Below are 16,759 nucleotides of genomic sequence, written 5' to 3'. Positions count from 1 at the left end.
TATCTGCCAGAATAAGTCACACTGGGTTCCCTCCCCCTGCCCAATGTACCAGTGTCATTGGCACCGTATGCCCCGTGTAAACACAAGAGGACCGTGGGACTTTGGACAAATCGCTCCCCAGTGGAAGAAGAGCCTACAAGCCTTCCTTTAAAACCTTTGAAACCTGAAATACGCCCTTCCCCTTTAAGGATGCAACTATGCTTCGCATCAGCCAAAATCCGCCAGGAAAGAACACGACCCTCCCCCCCGAACTTGCCTGAACTCCGAGCGCCTGGTACTTGCCTCGAAAGAGGTTAAGAATTCTCGCAGGGAGAGGAAGATAAGGATTCCTCGTGGTGCCAACGAATGACTTCGTTCGCTTTGCACTGTCAGCACGGAACCTGATGTGGGGCTCGGATCCATGAACTTTGAGATCAGGACCCGAGCCGAGGTCGATGCTTAACCAACTGAGCTACCCAGGCGCCCCTTAAATACACTTTTTTTTTTAAATATTTATTTTTGAGAGAGAGAGAGAGACAGAGCGTGAGTGGGGGAGGGGCAGAGAGAGAGGGAGACCGAGCATCCGAAGCAGGCTCTGGGCTCTGAGCCATCAGCACAGAGCCCGATGCGGGGCTCGAACCCACAAACCGCGAGATCATGACTTGAACCGAAGTTGGACGCTCAACCGACTGAGCCACCCAGGCCTGCCCCTAAATATACTTGCTTAAGGCTGCCTTTATCTGACAAGTATTTGCTGGGTGCCCGCCATAAGCCACTCACCGCTTCACATGCTGGGCACGTACCAGGGGGGAGGACACGACAGAAAACCAGAGAGCGCACTTTCTAGGGGAGAGACAGCCTGACAGCATCCACCATTCATGAGTAAGATACGTAAGATGCCAAGGGCGTAGGTGCCAGGGGGAAGCGGGGACACAGAAGGCTGGGGAGGGGTTACCATTTTCGGTAGCCTCAGGGATGGAGTGATATTTGAGCAAAGATCTGAAGGAAGTGAGGAGAGAGCCCTGTGACTGTCTGAAGGAAAAGCGTCCAGGCAGAGGGAACAGCCCATGCAAAATCTCTGAGAGGAACCTTGGAAACGTTATGCTAGGTCAGACACAAAAGCTCACACACCATAAGATATATTTACGCAAAAATGTGCACGCGCGCACACACATGCACGACTCCTATCCCTCGTCGCCATTAATTTCCTAGAAGAAATGATGGCTCAAGGGTCATTTTCAAAATTAGGAAAAAGCTCTGTGAACGCACTAAATGCCACTGACGTGTGCACTCTAAAATGATTAATTTTAGGGGCGCCTAGCAGCTCGGTCAGTTCAGTGTCCGACTCTTGGTTTTGGCCCAGGTCATGATCTCACAGTTTGTGGGTTCGAGCCCCTCGTCCGGCTCTGTGCTGGCAGTGTGGAGCCTGCTTAGGATTCTCTCTCCCCCCACCCCCCCCCCCCCGCTTGCTCTCTAATAAACATTAAAACAAAAAAAAAAGATTTAAAATGATTAATTTCTGTTATGTGTATTATCCCTCAGTTAAAAACCCAAAAAACTCTGTGAGGAGGGGTAATATCGGAGATAAGGGAGGGGGCCAGAACATGTGGGCCCTAGGGGTCCCCAGTGAGGACTCTGCTTAGACTCTGGAGTAATCTGGGAGCCCTGGAGGGTTCTGAGCAGAAGAGGGGCTGGCGCCCCCTGGTGGCGTTGATGGGAACAGGCGGCAGGGGACGGAGGTGGGGCAGGCCCCAGGGCGCCCTAGCGGGAGGTGATGTTGGCTCCCCCAGGGCTAGCAGGTGGAGGTGGGGAGGGGCAGGTGCATCCAGGATACGTTTCGAAAGGAAATCCACCAAAAGTGGCTGATGTACAAGGAAAAGGAGAAAGTCAAGGTTTGTGCCTGGTCTGGAACTTCCAATTTCCAGATGGGCCGGGGGGGGGGGGGGGGGGGGGGGCGGGGGGCAGAGGTTGGGGGAGGTTATCCAGAGCTCTGATCTGAGACGCCAGTTAGACACCCGATTGTAGGTGGCAAGTAGGCAGTTGGATGTAAAAATCTGGAATTCAGGGGCTGGAAATATGCATTTGGAATTTGCATGAGCCCCCAAATCTGTGAAAATCTGCAAAAATCTGCCCATTCTCTTCCCACCCAGTGCAGCAGAATTTTTATTTTGTAAAGTGATTCCAGTCGGGCCCCTCAAGGGCAAACACAGTCAAACAACGTGGGGTGCTCTGTGTTTTACTGACTTTTTCTTCCACAGTCTTTCCTCTCCATCAGGGGTACCGGTTGTGTTGGGGGCCCCAAACCACCCCTGTGTTCCAAGACTCTCTGGAAGGCCCCACGGGAGTCAGTACGTAGTTGATTTATTTTTCTTTTAAGCTTATGTATTTATTTTGAGAAAGAGAGAGAGAGAGAGAGTGCGAGCAGGGGGAGGGTCAGAGAGAGAGGCAGCGAGAGAATCCCAGGCAGGCCATCTGCCTGGCGTGAACTCCAAAAGCACAGCGGGTGTCAGCGCGAAAGATATTGTTTCATTCAAAAAGCCAAAACCGTGGCGCAGTGAGCCTCCTTATCATTTAGGGAAGTTTTATATCAGTAGAGGGAAGCGTCTATCAGCCAATTTCCCCAGACGCAAGGCAAGGGCCAAATTCGCAAGGGGTGGGGGGAGTGCTTTCTAAGGATAGCGCCCCGGTTTCTCTCCTCCCCCCTGACGCCCCGGCTCAGAGACCTGGTGGCAGTGATTGATTTGAACAAGATAAGAAGCCAGATAAGGAACGGAAAACATGAGATCTAAACGAGCAGCTAAAACCACAAAAACTTCTGAAAGGAAACACGGCCTGAGGTTTGACACAGATACTTTACATAGGACGCGAAAAAGGACAAAGAGAAAACGCGAGAAAAAATATGAAAGCAAAATTAAGCAAGCCCTGATCGAAATTAAAAGCTTTTGGGGCGCCTGGGTGGCGCAGTCGGTTAAGCGTCCGACTTCAGCCAGGTCACGATCTCGCGGTCCGTGAGTTCGAGCCCCGCGTCAGGCTCTGGGCTGATGGCTCAGAGCCTGGAGCCTGTTTCCGATTCTGTGTCTCCCTCTCTCTCTGCCCCTCCCCCGTTCATGCTCTGTCTCTCTCTGTCCCAAAAATAAATAAACGTTGAAAAAAAAAAATTAAAAAAAAAAAAAAAGAAATTAAAAGCTTTTGCTTTTAATATTTAATATTTAATATTAAAAGTTAAGCTTTTGCTTAATTTAATAATTAAGTGTCAAAAGACACTTGCAAAGGGGCGCCTGGGTGGCTCCAACGGTCAAGCGGTCAGGCGTCCGACTTCAGCTTAGGGCATGATCTCACCGTTCGTGAGTTCGAGCCCCGCATCGGTCTCCCTCTCTCTCTCTCTGTCCCTCTCCCCCCTCTTTCAAAAATAAATAAACATAAAAAAAAAAAAAAAACTTGCAAAAATGAGAAGGCGCGCCACAGACAGGGAAAGTGCTTGCAAATCATATCTCCAACAAAGGAACTTGTAGCTACAATATATAAAGAACACTTACAACTTAACAATTTAGATGAGCAACCCAACAGAAAGTTACTCAGTTGGTTAGGCGTCGGACTTTGGCTCAGGTCGTGATCTCACGGTGTGTGGGTTCAAGCCCCGCATCAGGCTCTGTGCTGACAGCTCAGAGCCTGCTTCGGATTCTGTGTCTCCCTCTCTCTCTTCCCCTCCCCCACCTGCACTCTGTTGGTCTCTCTCTCTCTCTCTCTCCCTCAAAAATACATAAACATTAAAAAAAATTAAAACAAAAAAAAGAAAGTCAGCTTCCACACATGCTGGACCCATGACCGGCCGAAGCGGGGTCCTCTCCAGATGGGCTCAGTCTGTGCAGGGCTCAGTGGTCCTAAGTGGATAGGTGGTAGGGGAGGGGGACAAGAGGAGCCGCAGCCCCAGGGAGGCCCTGACCTCACGCAGAGTGACAGACAGACGACGGAGGTGGTCCTGACGCTGATTACCCTGCACCCAGGCGTTGGAGCTTTCGGGCTCCCTGACATCACCCCCCTGCCCCGCCCGTCTGGCTCACAGGAAGGTGGCTCAGAGTGCAGGCTCCACAGCCGGACAGCCGGGGTCACAACCCCTGCTCTGTGCTTTGCGTGACCTCAGGGGAGTGCCTTCAGTCTGCCCGTCTGGAAAATGGGATCATCACAGGGAAGCAAGTTCCAGGCTGTCAGCCCAGAGCCCCACGTGGGGCTCGAACTTGGAAACCCATCAGATCGTGAAATCAAGGGTCGGATGCTCAACAGGCTGAGCCCCCCGGGCGCCCCTGGCTGCCCTTACCAATTACATAGCTGCCTTCCTTGATCTGTTTACAAAATTCTCGGCCCCGGCACTGCCTGCCACCCTTTCCTGCCTTTATTTTTCTTCCCGGCACTCACTACGCCCTCGGGGAATACGTATTTGTTTCTGGCTTTTCCTTTGTCCTTCTCCCCAGTCACATTGTGAGCCCCAGGAGGCAGCCATGGTGTAGCTGGGTGGGGGTGGGGGGGCGGCGGGGACAGCTTATGAGTTACCATCGGTCTATGTATGTGTGTGAGGGAGAGAGAGAGAGAGAGAGAGAGAGAGAGAGAGAGAGAATCCCAGCCCAGGGATCATTACTAATTCCACCAGACTCCCCACTGCTGGATAACAAAGATCCCTTTGTTCTCAAGGGCAGAAGTGGGGGGGTGGGTGGTGGTGTTCCTCTTCTCTCGAGGCTTCTGGCAAGTTCTCCACCCAAAGGCTGGCCAACAAAACACTCTGGGGAGCTTCTGCGCGGGGGGTGCCCGGCCGGGCCACTTGCTGGGTGTGCTGGGAAAGCCAGTGGGGGGGGGGGGGGAGGGGGACAGGGAACCGTACCTGTGACTGACAGAGTAGTCAGGACACGGCTGGGGGAGCCCCGAGGGGACCGTGACCCAGGCCAAGGGGCTCAGGGGGGCTTCCTTGAGGGCGGTCCTGTTACAAGATAGGTTTTGGAGAAAAAAAAAACAAAAACAAAAACAAAACAAAAAAGGGAAAATCAGGACTCACACAGAATCCAAAAGTGAACGTGCGATTGGAGACTGGGGAGTCCGCACGGGTGAGGTGTTACAACCTGTTCGGAGCAGGACCAAAGAACAGACACGTTGACAGATCAGGAACATTGAAGCGCGTGTTCAAAGGGAAGCAAAACGTTTGGGGAGGCGCTCCGGGTGCAGAGGGCGAAGAACAATCTAGCAACACCCGCCCCTCCCCCCCCCCAAGGGGGGGACATTCCTCAGGCGCTCCTGGCTGCCCCAGAACAAAGAAAAACAAATATTGTACCCGCCAAGAGATCAGGTCGTGCCCGACGTGAGTCTCCATCAGTTTAGGATATCTTAGCAAATGACAAGAAAAAGGCAGTCTTGTCAACAGCCCAATCTCCAGAAAAACCTATTGACTCAGTTTCCTGGAGCGCCAACATCACTCTCGCCTCCGTAATGCATGCGCATGCCTGCAGAGAGTTCGTGTGCATTACCCACAATCTGCAGGGTATTAAAACAGAGCCCACCATCCGGAGGAGGGATTCGGTCTGTGTGGGATTACGTCCTGCCCCGAATTCACGTCTGTCCAAGTGCTAACCCCCCAGGACGTCCGTATGTGACCTTCTTTGGAAACAGGTTCACCGGTAGATGTCAGTAGGTAAGATGATGTCATACTGGAGGAGGGTATCCAGCGTGACTTGTGTCCTTATAGAACTGGGAACTTGGAACTCCCGCCGCACCGGGTGCACAGTTTTCCACGGAAGCACGCGGTTTCCCCTACCACACTGTAAGTGAACCTGCGTCCCTTCGCTCCTGGGCCAGGCAGAAACTGCACCAGGTTGACGGTCGCACAAGGAAGCGTTTATCTGCAGCCAAGAAGGAGATCTCGGAAAACAGCTTCCGAACGTGACTCCCGGTGGGATGAATATTTACACAGGGACGCCCCCTCCCGGATGTAGAGGCAGGGAGGAGGTCCTGCGAGCGCCTGAAGGCAACAGCCCGACGCTCGCCTGGGGTGTTATGTAAATGAGGCTAGCGCTGGGGGGCGGGGTTAGTATTATAATGAGGTAAAGGTAGTTGCCCGCGGTTGGAGAGATCGCTCCATCATCCGCCTGCCCGGGGACGCGTGGGGTCAGGGGGTTTACGCTCAAGCCGGTCTGGGTGGTCTGTGCTGGCCGGAGGTCTCGTCTGGGCAGTGGCTAGGTTTTGCTTTTCACTTGCCTGAGTGAAGAGAGAAACTGGAAAGGAGGTTAAGGAAAAAAGTGGGGGGGGGGGGGACAAAGGCAGAGGAGTATGAGCAGGGGGGCAGTCAAGGTCAGGTCTTGGGGCCTAGCTGGCGACAATACGTGGGCGCCGATTTCTCGGAAGACGAGCAGGAATCGCGCAGGGGAAGAGGGCAGAAACAGCATGTGCAAAGGCCCAGAGGCCGGAGAGGGGGGTGAGGTCCAAGGGGGGATTGCAGTGGTTCCGTGTGGGTAGGGCACTGAGACCGGGCCGGGCCAGATCGTGCCAAGATTTGGCTTTTTGTTCTGAGGGCTCTGGAAGCCACCGAGAGAGACCTCTGTATACGGGACATTGATTGCACCCAGCCCTGTGTTGGCTCATTATATCCTTCTGAGACAACGGGGATCAGAAGTCACACAGCCAACCGTTAGAGTCGAACTGGCACCTGCCTCGGGGCAGGATTATAGCAGGTGAGGACCAAGGACCTGGAGGCGGAGGCAGAAGCTGGGGCGGGAAGGTCTAGGGCAGCGTTCATCTTTCTCGAGCTAGCTAGCTCCACGCGTCAGACACTCAAGGCTCTCCACCTGTAGGAACGCACTGAACGTGCGCACATCAACCCCCATCCTCCCCCCAACTGTCCCCAGGCTAAATCACTCCCACTAGGGAAGGGATTGATTTTGTCTATTTTTTTTTGCATCGCTGATGGCAGGCAGGTACGCGGGTACGTATTGGTTAAATGGGTAAGTAGTCCTTGAAGGCGATTACGCCCATCTTCCAGACGGAGAAAACTGAGGCTCAGGGAAAGGCTCCCACGCTCTAATCCCTTTAACTAACTGCTGGCGTCCGGCACTTTCATGAACCCCCTTGCCTTGGAGACGGCTGGCTGGAGAGCGCCGGCGACCGCCACGGCGACCAGGCGGCGCCCGGGTCCAGCCGCCAGGCCTGAATAAGAAGCGGGGACCCTCCAGCGCTCCCTGGAAACCTGGGCTTCCGGGGCCCGCCCCCGCACACCCCCAATGCTTTCGGACCCCGCCCTCCTACCTTCTTCCGGGGGAGAAAAGGGGCCCCAGGGCCGCCCCCTCCCGGCCGGCGCTGGAAAAACCATCACCCTTGTTAGCAATTCCGTTTAGTTCGCGGAATGTCTGGCCCAGAGCCCCGCCCCACGGGCCATACCATTCAGGCCCGGATGGGGGGGGGCCCTAGGGGACGCGTAGGGGCTTCCCCCGGGACCAGTCCTGTCCGGATGCATCCTGGCCCCAGCGGGGAAGGGGAAGAGCCCGCGTGGGGGCTCAGGGTGCCGGGAGGCAGGGTCCCTGGGCCCCCGCCGTGGGGCCCGCCTCCCCCCACCCTTCCCGCTTCCCCCCGCCTTTCTCCCGCGTTGGTTCGCGCCGTGTAACGCCAAGCAACAACCTTTGTGCGACCGTCCGGGTGTAGCGGAGTTCGCCGGTGCACGCTGCAGGTGGGTCGCCTGTCCGCGCCCCGCCCATGCTGCGGTCCCCAGCCATGGCCCTCGCCATCCGAGTCGTTTATTGGTAAGCACGACGGCCAGAGGTCCCCTCCGCGACCCCCTGTCGGACCCCATCCTCGACCCGACGGTCCTGGGGGCTGGACCTACGGGGATCCTTTCCCGAGAAAAGGGGTTCTCTGCGGGTGGGGTGGGGTGGGCGTGAGCGGAAGGGCGAGAAGGAAGGGCGTTGACCCCCCCCCCCCCCCCCGCCCCGGGCGTGGCATTCAGGACAGCTCAGGTTCTCGAAGGTGGAACTGGGACACGCGGGTGGTCATTTTAGACATCCGGGGACCCCGGGGGGGGGGGGCGGGTGGGGTCAGCTTTGTAATGGGAGAGGGGCCTCCGTCATCGCTAAGGTTGGCCCTCCCCCAACGCCTTCAACCGCCCTGGGGTGGGGACCGCCAGAGTCCGGAAGGTTCGAGAATGTTCCAGCGTGGGTTTGAAAGGCACGAATACTGTGGATGCCCGTCGTTAGGAATCTTCCATCTTTTCGGTTTCTCCACCTGCAGAGGGGAGAGAGTGATCTCAGTAGTTAGCCTCGGATGGAGTGCCGGTATCGGGCGCTAAACATGTTGGATCCAGCTTCCCCCCTGCAGGGAAAAAGTCCCGAGTGGACCGGGGATTTTCTGTCTTGTTGACTGAGTTATGCCCCCTCCTCCCCCCCCCCCCCCCCCCCCCCCGCCAGGGCTGGCATCTAGTGCTGTGCGGGCTTGCATAGACACGCCTGCACGTAGGCGCTTAATAAATGCCTGTTCAGTGCGTGTCTCCTCCCAGAAAGGAGGAGAATTTTAGCTCCGTTTTGGTTATAGGTTGTGGGCGAGGGTGGGGTCAGGTCAGAAGCCCGAGTCTGAAATGGCCAGGGGGCAGTCGCTGATTTTGAAAGACTCAGATCGGTCTCAGCGGTGGAAATGTTCCCGCAGCCTCAGCAAAGCAGAGGGTGGGGTGACATTTTGAGGCCCCCAGGAGGCGCGTGTTGCAGACTCCAGTCCAGAAATAGCATGTCGTGGGGGTTGGGCAAGCGTTTGGAACCCGTCCTCACGACTGGTAGGACCTTGGGGATCCAGGAGTAAAGGTTCATCCCCTAGACCTTCCCACTGGCTGTGGGTGGGGGTGGTGATTCCGCGGTTCTTACCCTAACGCGGTTCTGTTTCCCTCCCTCCTGCCTGTGTCTCATACTTGTGGTCTCTTTGTCACCCCCCTTTTCTGCACCCCGTGTCTTTTGTCTCTCCTCTGTCGGTTTTCCTTGTGTGTGGGTGTCCCCCGTCCCCTGTGCGGCTTTCAACATTCTGTGTGTCTTTTCTCTCCTCTGTCTCCTCTTTGGTCTTGTCGTTTGTCCCTCTTGATGTCCTCCTGGGCCCCCTTCCCGGTTCCCCTCTTGCCTCCCCGCTGCCTGCCTCTTCCCTCCTCCGCTCCCCCGCCCCGGATCCCTACCGTTTCCCCCTCCCCTCTGGGACCCACTCTCTCGGACCTCCCACCAGTGGTGCTTGAGGCTACAAGTCCAAGGTAAGCAGAGTGGCCAGCCCCCAGACCTGTCCCTGGGAGATGAGGGAGGACGGCAAACGGCCCGGCCCCTGTTGACCCCCGCTGTGACCTCCCCCGCCCTTTTCAGTATCTTCAGCTCAAGAAGAAGTTAGAAGATGAGTTCCCCGGATGCCTGGACATCGTGAGTCTGGGGGATGGGGGAGAGAATCAAAGACGGTCTCCTTGTGTGTCCCCTCAGCCCTGAGTGGCCGCCGGGTGGTTCGGGTCGGCCCTACTCTTCACCCATATTCTCCCATTTCCTGGGGGCGCAGGTGTCCCCAAGAGGGCATCTCAGCCCCCCCAACATCTCTCTCTTCCCAGTGCGGCGAGGGGACTCCCCAGGCCACCGGCTTCTTTGAAGTGATGGTAGGGGGGAAGTTGGTTCACTCCAAGAAGGTATGTCTGTCCGTCCGTCCGTCCTACCTTGTGTTCAGCCTGGCTGAGAGTTGGGATCCCGGTCCTAGCTTACTCCTTTCCTCTTCTTCACACCCCCAGAGAGGCGATGGTTACGTGGACACAGAGAGCAAGTTTCTGAAGCTGGTGGCCGCCATCAAAGCTGCTTTGGCTCAGGGCTAATGGGCCCCGAAGGCAGAGGTGAGGGGGGCCCAGCCACTGGACACTGTGACTGACTCCCCGTTCCTGGAATTGACAGCTAGTTTGGAACCCAAGGCCAAGTTTCCAACCCAATGTATTCCAGAACGAGTAGCGGTTTCTATCTTGTGCTCTGGATCACGGAGCTGCTTTTCAGCACCTCCCGAGCCTGGTTTCCCATTTCCCGGCCAACGTGTTCCAGATGAGCCCCAAATCCGGCCTGTTCTAGAACTGGGCAGACCAGAACCAAGGTCTAGCTCCTGACGCTCGACAGTCTGGAAGTACTTGGTACCGTTCCCTAATCTCAAGAGTCAGTCTTTCCTCCGGTGTTCTGGAACTAACTTCCATCCCAGTGTCCTGTGAACCCAAGTTCCCGTCCCCAGGGTGCTTTGCTCCAGAAAACTGGTTCTCGGGTGCTTTAAACTCAAGTTCTGTTTCTTTTCCTTTTTTTTTTTTTTTTTTTGAAATTTATTTATGTATTAAAAAAAATTTTTTTTAACGTTTATTTTTTAGAGAGACAGAGCATGAATGGGGGAGGGGCAGAGAGAGAGGGAGATACAGAATCCGAAACAGGCTCCGGGCCCTGAGCCGTCAGCACAGAGCCCGACGCGGGGCTCGAACTCACAAACCGTGAGATCATGAGCTGAGCTGAAACCCAGGGTCGGACGCTTAACTGAGCCCTGCAGTTCCGTTTCTTTAACGTCCTTTACTGGAGCCGAGTGAGGTCACATTGCAGTGTGAACTTGAACGTGGCAGATCGAACGGGTGTGGTATAAACGTCCTAGCGTCCTGCCTGACGTGCAGGGGTCTGAAGTGAGCAGTGTCCCCCTCCATCCCCCCCCACCGCCCCCCGCCAGGGAAAAAAGAGAAAATCAAGAACTGTGGAATTCTAAAGCTGCACGAGCTGAACACTTTCGTGCAGTGGGGCTGGGGATTCGAATTCTGAAAAGGCCGACACAGAGCACCTCTCCTGCACACACGTAACCATTTGCTGCTCCTGAACTGTCGGCAGCTCAGGCGGTTACTTAAATCAGCACGAGGTTTCCTTGGGTCCCAGAGAGGCCGTCCACCAACGGGTGGTTTCGTCCAATGCGAGCGAAAGTGGGGTTTACGCAAGAGAAAGGAGGGCGCCGTGGTTCTCGTTTGCACGTCTTGCGGGTGCGGCTTCCAGGGTCTCCGAAGACCATGCTCGGGATGTGTGAGCCGCTAGAAGGACCCGCAGAACTCAGCAAGGTCACGCCTGCGGTTACAGTTCATTATAGCGAAAGGCAGCCAAGGGAGAAGCAGGGCCGGGTCCTGGCGGTCCCGCGTCACCGAGGAGTATTGCGACAGGGAAGCCGTGGCCGACCTTGGCCCCCGGCCCCTCCAGAAGTCAGGAGCTGCTACCGCCTGGCCCAAGGCCCCACCATGAATCACATTGTTAGCATAGACCAGTCCCTGTGGCCCAAGGCCCCAGGCGGGACATTCATTCATTCCCAGTGCTGAGAGGTCACCCTCAGGAGCTGGGGCCCCGCCTGAGGCCTGGCACAGCGATTGGTGACCATGAAGAGGTCTTTCTGGGGCTCGCAGATGGAGTGGGCGGGCGCAGGTGTCCCAGAAGCCCGTTTCTGTCGGTGGCTTCTCTGGAAACCGAGTTTCCCCATGGGGTGCACGTGATAGGTGTTCAGTCACATCTCCTAGTGGCCGCCTCTAGCACTCCCTACCCCCCCCCCCCCCCAGCCTCATTTCTCTCACAAAAGACTCGACTGAGAACTAAGTCTTGGCCCACCTTGCCTGTAGGGTTACAATTTTTCTGTCACGGGCATCCCCTGGTCCTTGTGCCTCAGTTTCTCCGAGAGCACACAAGCAGGGGAGGGGCGGAGCGAGAGAGGGCGAGGGAGAGTCCCAGGCAGGCTCTGTGATGGCCAGCGCAGAGCCCAGTGTGGGGCTCGAACCCAAGAACTGTGAGAGCATGGCCTGAGCTGAAATCAAGTCGGATGTTCAACCGACCGAGCCCCCCCCCCCCCGGGTGCCCCCTTTCCCCATTGCTTCTCTCTTAACCCCTTAATCGTGGGCCCTCACTCCCCCAACCCGGCCTTGTTCCCTGCAATCTGACCCCTCCCCCCTCTCTTCTCTGCACAGTCCAGTGACCTTGGCCCAGCCCCTCGTGGCCGACGCTTCATGACGGGAAGGACTGAAATGTCTGGTGGACGCCTGGTCTTTCCCTGATGTCCCTGCGGCCGCTGCGTGGGGGCAGAGACTGACGCCTCTGGTCCTTGCCTCTGTGTGTGTGTGTGTGTGTGTGTGTGTGTGTGTGTCTGCAGGCATGTAACTCTGCACCCTGCCTGCCTTGTTCCCTCCTCTCCCCACTTGCCCCCGAACCCCCCAGCACCCCCCCTGGTTACTCCTGCTCCTGGCTTCCTTCTTGGGGTGGCGGAGAAAGGGATCTGGATGAGTGAGTTGTAGATTTCAGCAGTGTGGGTAACGGTTTACCGTTCAGTAAACATTGGATGAGTTTAACAAAACGTGTCTTGCTTGTGTCCATTTTACCCCTGGAACCTCCTCCCCAGCCTCGTGCCACCTCCCCCCCCCCCCATCTCTGGCCCAGGAAACGGGTCTTGCTGATTACGAAGCCCTTCATAGTGGCTCCGAGGTCGTGCCGATGAGGGATCAGGCAGCATGCAGCAGTGATGTTCATTTAAACGAGACCCGGGCTCCCAGATTGGTCCCAGTACATCCTGCCGTGGCCCCAGATTCGTAGAGGCTTGTACGAGTCTGCTAGGGTGGCCGTCAAAAAGACCAGACTGGTTCCAACAACAGAAACCGGGAGTCTGAGGTCAAGGTGAGGACAGGTTTTTTTTTTTTTTTTTTTTAACTTAAAAAAAAAATGTTTATTTTTGAAGGAGAGACAGAGCGTGAGCAGGGGAGGGGCAGAGAGAGGGGAAGACGCAGAATCCGAAACGGGCTCCAGGCTCTCCGAGCTGTCAACACAGAGCCCGACGCAGGGCTGGAACCCATGAACCGCGAGATGGGTGACCTGAGCTGAAGTCGGATGCTTAACCGACTGAGCCACCGGGGGCGCCCCAAAGGCCATTTATACCTTAAATGCATCCATGTTCCCTGGAAAGGTTGACTCAAATCACCAAAACATACGAACAAAACTGCATTTGTGTAAAACCCACAAGATTCCTTATAAAAGCCCCCCCCCCCCCCCCCCCCCGAACAGAAGGGTGTTACTATTTTCCTTCTAACAGCTCTTCATCCTTACGGGGCTAACGGATCAGGCGCTCCGACGATCCGGCTAGGACAACTCTGGAAAATGTTGGATCAGATGGGCTGTGCCTGATCATGCTCCGGTCCTCTCTCTGATCACTTGAGCCAGGCCATCGGGTGGCCCAGGTGAGGTGAGGAAATCTGCTGGGTGCCACATAGAAGCATCTAGATGGGAAAGTCCCAGTCCCTGAGGCTGCGAAGTTGGAGACATCCACAAAACCTCTCTGGAAGAGGCTGGTCAGTGGGTGAAGACACGAGGGAGAGAGCCTGAGACACAAAAGATCAGAGCCTCAGAAACGTTCACTTTTCTTCTTTCAAACAGCTTTGTTGAGATATAATTCACATCCCATACAACTCACCCATTTAAAGTGTATCAATTGAAGGCTTTATATAATAATATAATTCACAGATGGAAGCAACAATCCTCACAGTCAACTTTATTTCTTTATTCATTTATTTATTAAATAGCTTTAGGGGCGCCTGGCAGGCTCAGTCAGTTGAGTGTCCAACTTTGGCTCAGGACATGATCTCAGAGTTCGTGAGTTGGAACCCTGCGTGGGGCTCTCTGCTGACAGCGTAGAGCCTGCTTTGGATCCTCTGTCCCTCTCTCTCCGCCCCTCTCCCCTCACCCCACCCCCTGCCACCTCAAAAATAAATACTTACAATTTTAGGAAACTATTTTTTTTAAAGATTTTAGTTTCTAGTAATCTCTACACCCAACGTGGGGCTTGAACTCACAACCCCGAGATCAAGAGTCGCACGCTCCCACTGACTGAGCCAGCCAGGCTGCCCCAAACACAGTCGATTTGAGAACGTTTTCGTCAGCACAAAGAGGGGAAAAAAAAAATTGCCTGTTCTGGGGAGTTCGTATGAAAGGAATCGTATACCCCGTGGCCTTCTGCGTCTCGCCTCCTTCACGTGGTGTAATGTTTTCCAAGTTCATCGCTGTAGTAGCGCGGATCGGCATTTCACTCCGTTTAGTGGCTGAGGAATATTCCACTGCCTGGATACGCCGCCTGTGTATCTCTGCCTCAGCTGCTGGACAGATCGGTGGTTTCTAACTTTCTGGGTGTTGGGACTGGTGCCACCCTGCACGGAGCGCGCAAGATTTCGTCTGAGCACCCGTCCCCAGTACCTCTGGGCGCATGCCCGGAAGCGGAATGGTCGGGTCAAGGGCAATGGTCACACAAAGACCATTAGAGACTGGGGGACTCCACGCTTCTGAATTGTTGAGGTCACTCGCCTCCACTCCGAGTTCCAAGCTGATGAGCTCTCAGGCCCGAGCCATTCATTCCAGGATGACAGAGAGGATGCGGTTCCTGCCGGCCGCCAAATGCTGATGGCTCATGAGGCTGTGCCCGTGTTCCACGGATCTATATCTGGGACTTCCAGCAAAAGTCACCAGACAGCCATCCACAGTAGCAACAAGAGACAGCGGCCCTCCCCACCTCTGCAGGTCATTTCTTTTTTTTTTTTTTTAATTAAAAAAAAAATAAAAGTTTATTTTTGAGCGAGAGAGAGAGAGCATGCGTGAGCGGGGAAGGGGCAGAGAGAGAGGGAGACAGAATCGGAAGCAGGCTCCAGGCTCCTTGCTGTCGGTGCTGAGCCTGACGCGGGGCTCGAACTCACCAACCAGGAGATCACGACCTGAGCCAAAGTCAGAAGCTTAACCAACTGAGCCACCCAGGCGCCCCCAGTAAGACAATTCTTTGGTGGTTGAGTTCTAAGCCAGCTAGAGAGACAGATCACAGAAAGAGGCCAGTGGGCAACTGAAACTTGCTGGAGTCTGATCTTAGCCCCCCCCCCCCCCCGCCCCCCACCCCGTCTGCCGGCTCAGCTCATATTGGGGGTCTGCCCGGCGTCACATCTGCAGCTCCCAGTTCTCCACTGGGCTTAGCGTTGTGTCGCCCATGGACGATTCCAAAGACACCAAACTCTCTAGACCCTTCAGCCGGACATCTGATGGGTCAGGCTAGGCGAGGCTACGCTTCAGTGGAAACAAGCAAACAAAACCAAACGCACATCTCAGTGGATTAGCACAGCGCATGCACAAGCCCTCTCCCCTGGGCAACTGGCCTCCGTGCAGGCCTCCATCGGTCTAGCTCGGCACCGTCCAGCGGAATTTTCTGTGATGATGGACTTTTTCTGTCCAACACTACGGCTGCTGGCCACACGCGTGCCATTGAGCCCTTGAGACGTGGTGACCGTGACCAAGGAGCCGAATGGCTTATTCTGCGTTATTTAAACGCGCGATCAGGGGCGCCTGGGTGGCTCAGTCGGTTGGGCGTCCGACTTCGGCTGGGGTCACGATCTCGTGGTCCGTGAGTTCGAGCCCCGTGTCGGGCTCTTTGCCGACAGCTCAGGGCCTGGAGCCTGTTTCGGATTCTGTGTCTCCCTCTCTCTCTGACCTTCCCCCATTCGTGCTCTGTCTCTCTCTGTCTCAAAAATGAATAAACGTTTAAAAAAAAATTAAAAAAAAAAAATAAACATAAACGTGCGATCAAACACGCATGGCATGTGCCAGCAGTTACCCTCTTGAGCAGTTGCAGATCTAGGCTTCTGGAATCTCCTGTTGCGGCCAAGGGACCCACCGCGTCCGCCCCTCCCCCTGCTGGGACAGGCCGCAGAGAAGCACGCACCGGCTCTTAAAGGCGTCAGCCGGGAAGTGACGCACATCACGTCTTCTCTCAGCCCATTGGCCGGAACAGGCACACGGCCCCGCCCACCTGTCGAAGTGGGCGGGGGACCGAGGCCTTCCCGTATTCAGGAAGGGGAGGTGAGCCCGAGGCGTTGGCAAGCCCTGGAAATATCTACCACGGTCCTTACATTTTGGTTTTACCCTAGGCATGGAAGAGAAAGAGACACTTCCTTGATCATGGAGACAATTTTGGCTTCATGGGGACAATTCACACCTTCGAGAAAAAAGAACGCAGCCAGAAAGCCCCCTCACCTCCCGAACGGGGAGACCCAGTGAATTCTTGTCCAACAGCGACCCCGTGTGGCCAGCTTGAAAACCGCACCCCCGTAGCTCCAGGTAAATAAGAGCATCCCCGTGGAATCCCTCTGCTCATTGAGATTCAGAATAGTCGAGTCCATCATCACTTTTTTTTTTTTTTGCCGTGGTCACGTGACACTTTTCAAATAAAAGAAGAGGGAAAAGTACATCTCTCTCTCCAAACGCTTTCTCTCGCTGGACCCCTTCCATTTAGTCTATCACCAGTCCCAGCTTCACCACTTGCTGGCTGTGGGACCTCAGGCAGGTGACGTCACCTCTCAGGGTGATGAGTGAGGGGCGCGGGAGGAAGCAAGGGAAATGGGGGTGAGGGATCAAAGAACCCCAGGCCGGGTGGGCATCACTAGGGGTCGAGGGCAAAAGGAGAGATTTTTGCCCTCGATGCCTCTGTGGTAGCATCATGAGGTCGTCCCTCTTGGAAGTTTTGGGTGACATTTATTTATTATTGAGACACAGAGAGAGACAGCATGAGCGGGGGAGGGGCAGAGAGAGGGAGACACAGAATCCGAAGCAGGCTCCTAGCTCTGAGCTGTCAGCACACAGCACCTCGTGACAGGTAGTTTCTCCCACCTTAAAATTTTTTTTTTTTTAATTTCAAGGACATTGATTGGGGCACTTGGCTGGCTCAACCAGTAGAACATATGACTCTTGATCGC

At 55.3% G+C, this 16,759-nt stretch overlaps 1 protein-coding gene across 2 annotated transcripts; it reads left to right on the top strand.

The window, feature by feature from the left end:
- The first annotated feature begins 7,471 nt into the window (after positions 1 to 7,471).
- Positions 7,472 to 12,342, top strand: SELENOW (selenoprotein W). Of its 2 annotated transcripts, XM_045440763.1 has the most exons (6): positions 7,472 to 7,751; positions 9,205 to 9,229; positions 9,336 to 9,389; positions 9,569 to 9,643; positions 9,743 to 9,841; positions 11,960 to 12,342. In XM_045440763.1, exons 1-5 carry the CDS (start codon positions 7,705 to 7,707, stop codon positions 9,821 to 9,823), a joined length of 282 nt encoding a protein of 93 aa, XP_045296719.1. In that variant the 5' UTR covers positions 7,472 to 7,704; the 3' UTR covers positions 9,824 to 9,841; positions 11,960 to 12,342. The 2 variants fall into 2 exon arrangements, with proteins under 2 accessions (XP_045296719.1, XP_045296718.1); XM_045440762.1 differs by having other exon boundaries at positions 7,617 to 7,751; positions 9,569 to 9,841.
- The last annotated feature ends 4,417 nt before the right edge of the window (positions 12,343 to 16,759 follow it).

Source organism: Leopardus geoffroyi, chromosome E2 (genome assembly GCF_018350155.1).
Source record: "Leopardus geoffroyi isolate Oge1 chromosome E2, O.geoffroyi_Oge1_pat1.0, whole genome shotgun sequence".
In the NCBI taxonomy this organism is placed as follows: domain Eukaryota; kingdom Metazoa; phylum Chordata; class Mammalia; order Carnivora; family Felidae; genus Leopardus; species Leopardus geoffroyi.
This window is presented reverse-complemented; position numbering and strand designations above follow the sequence as displayed.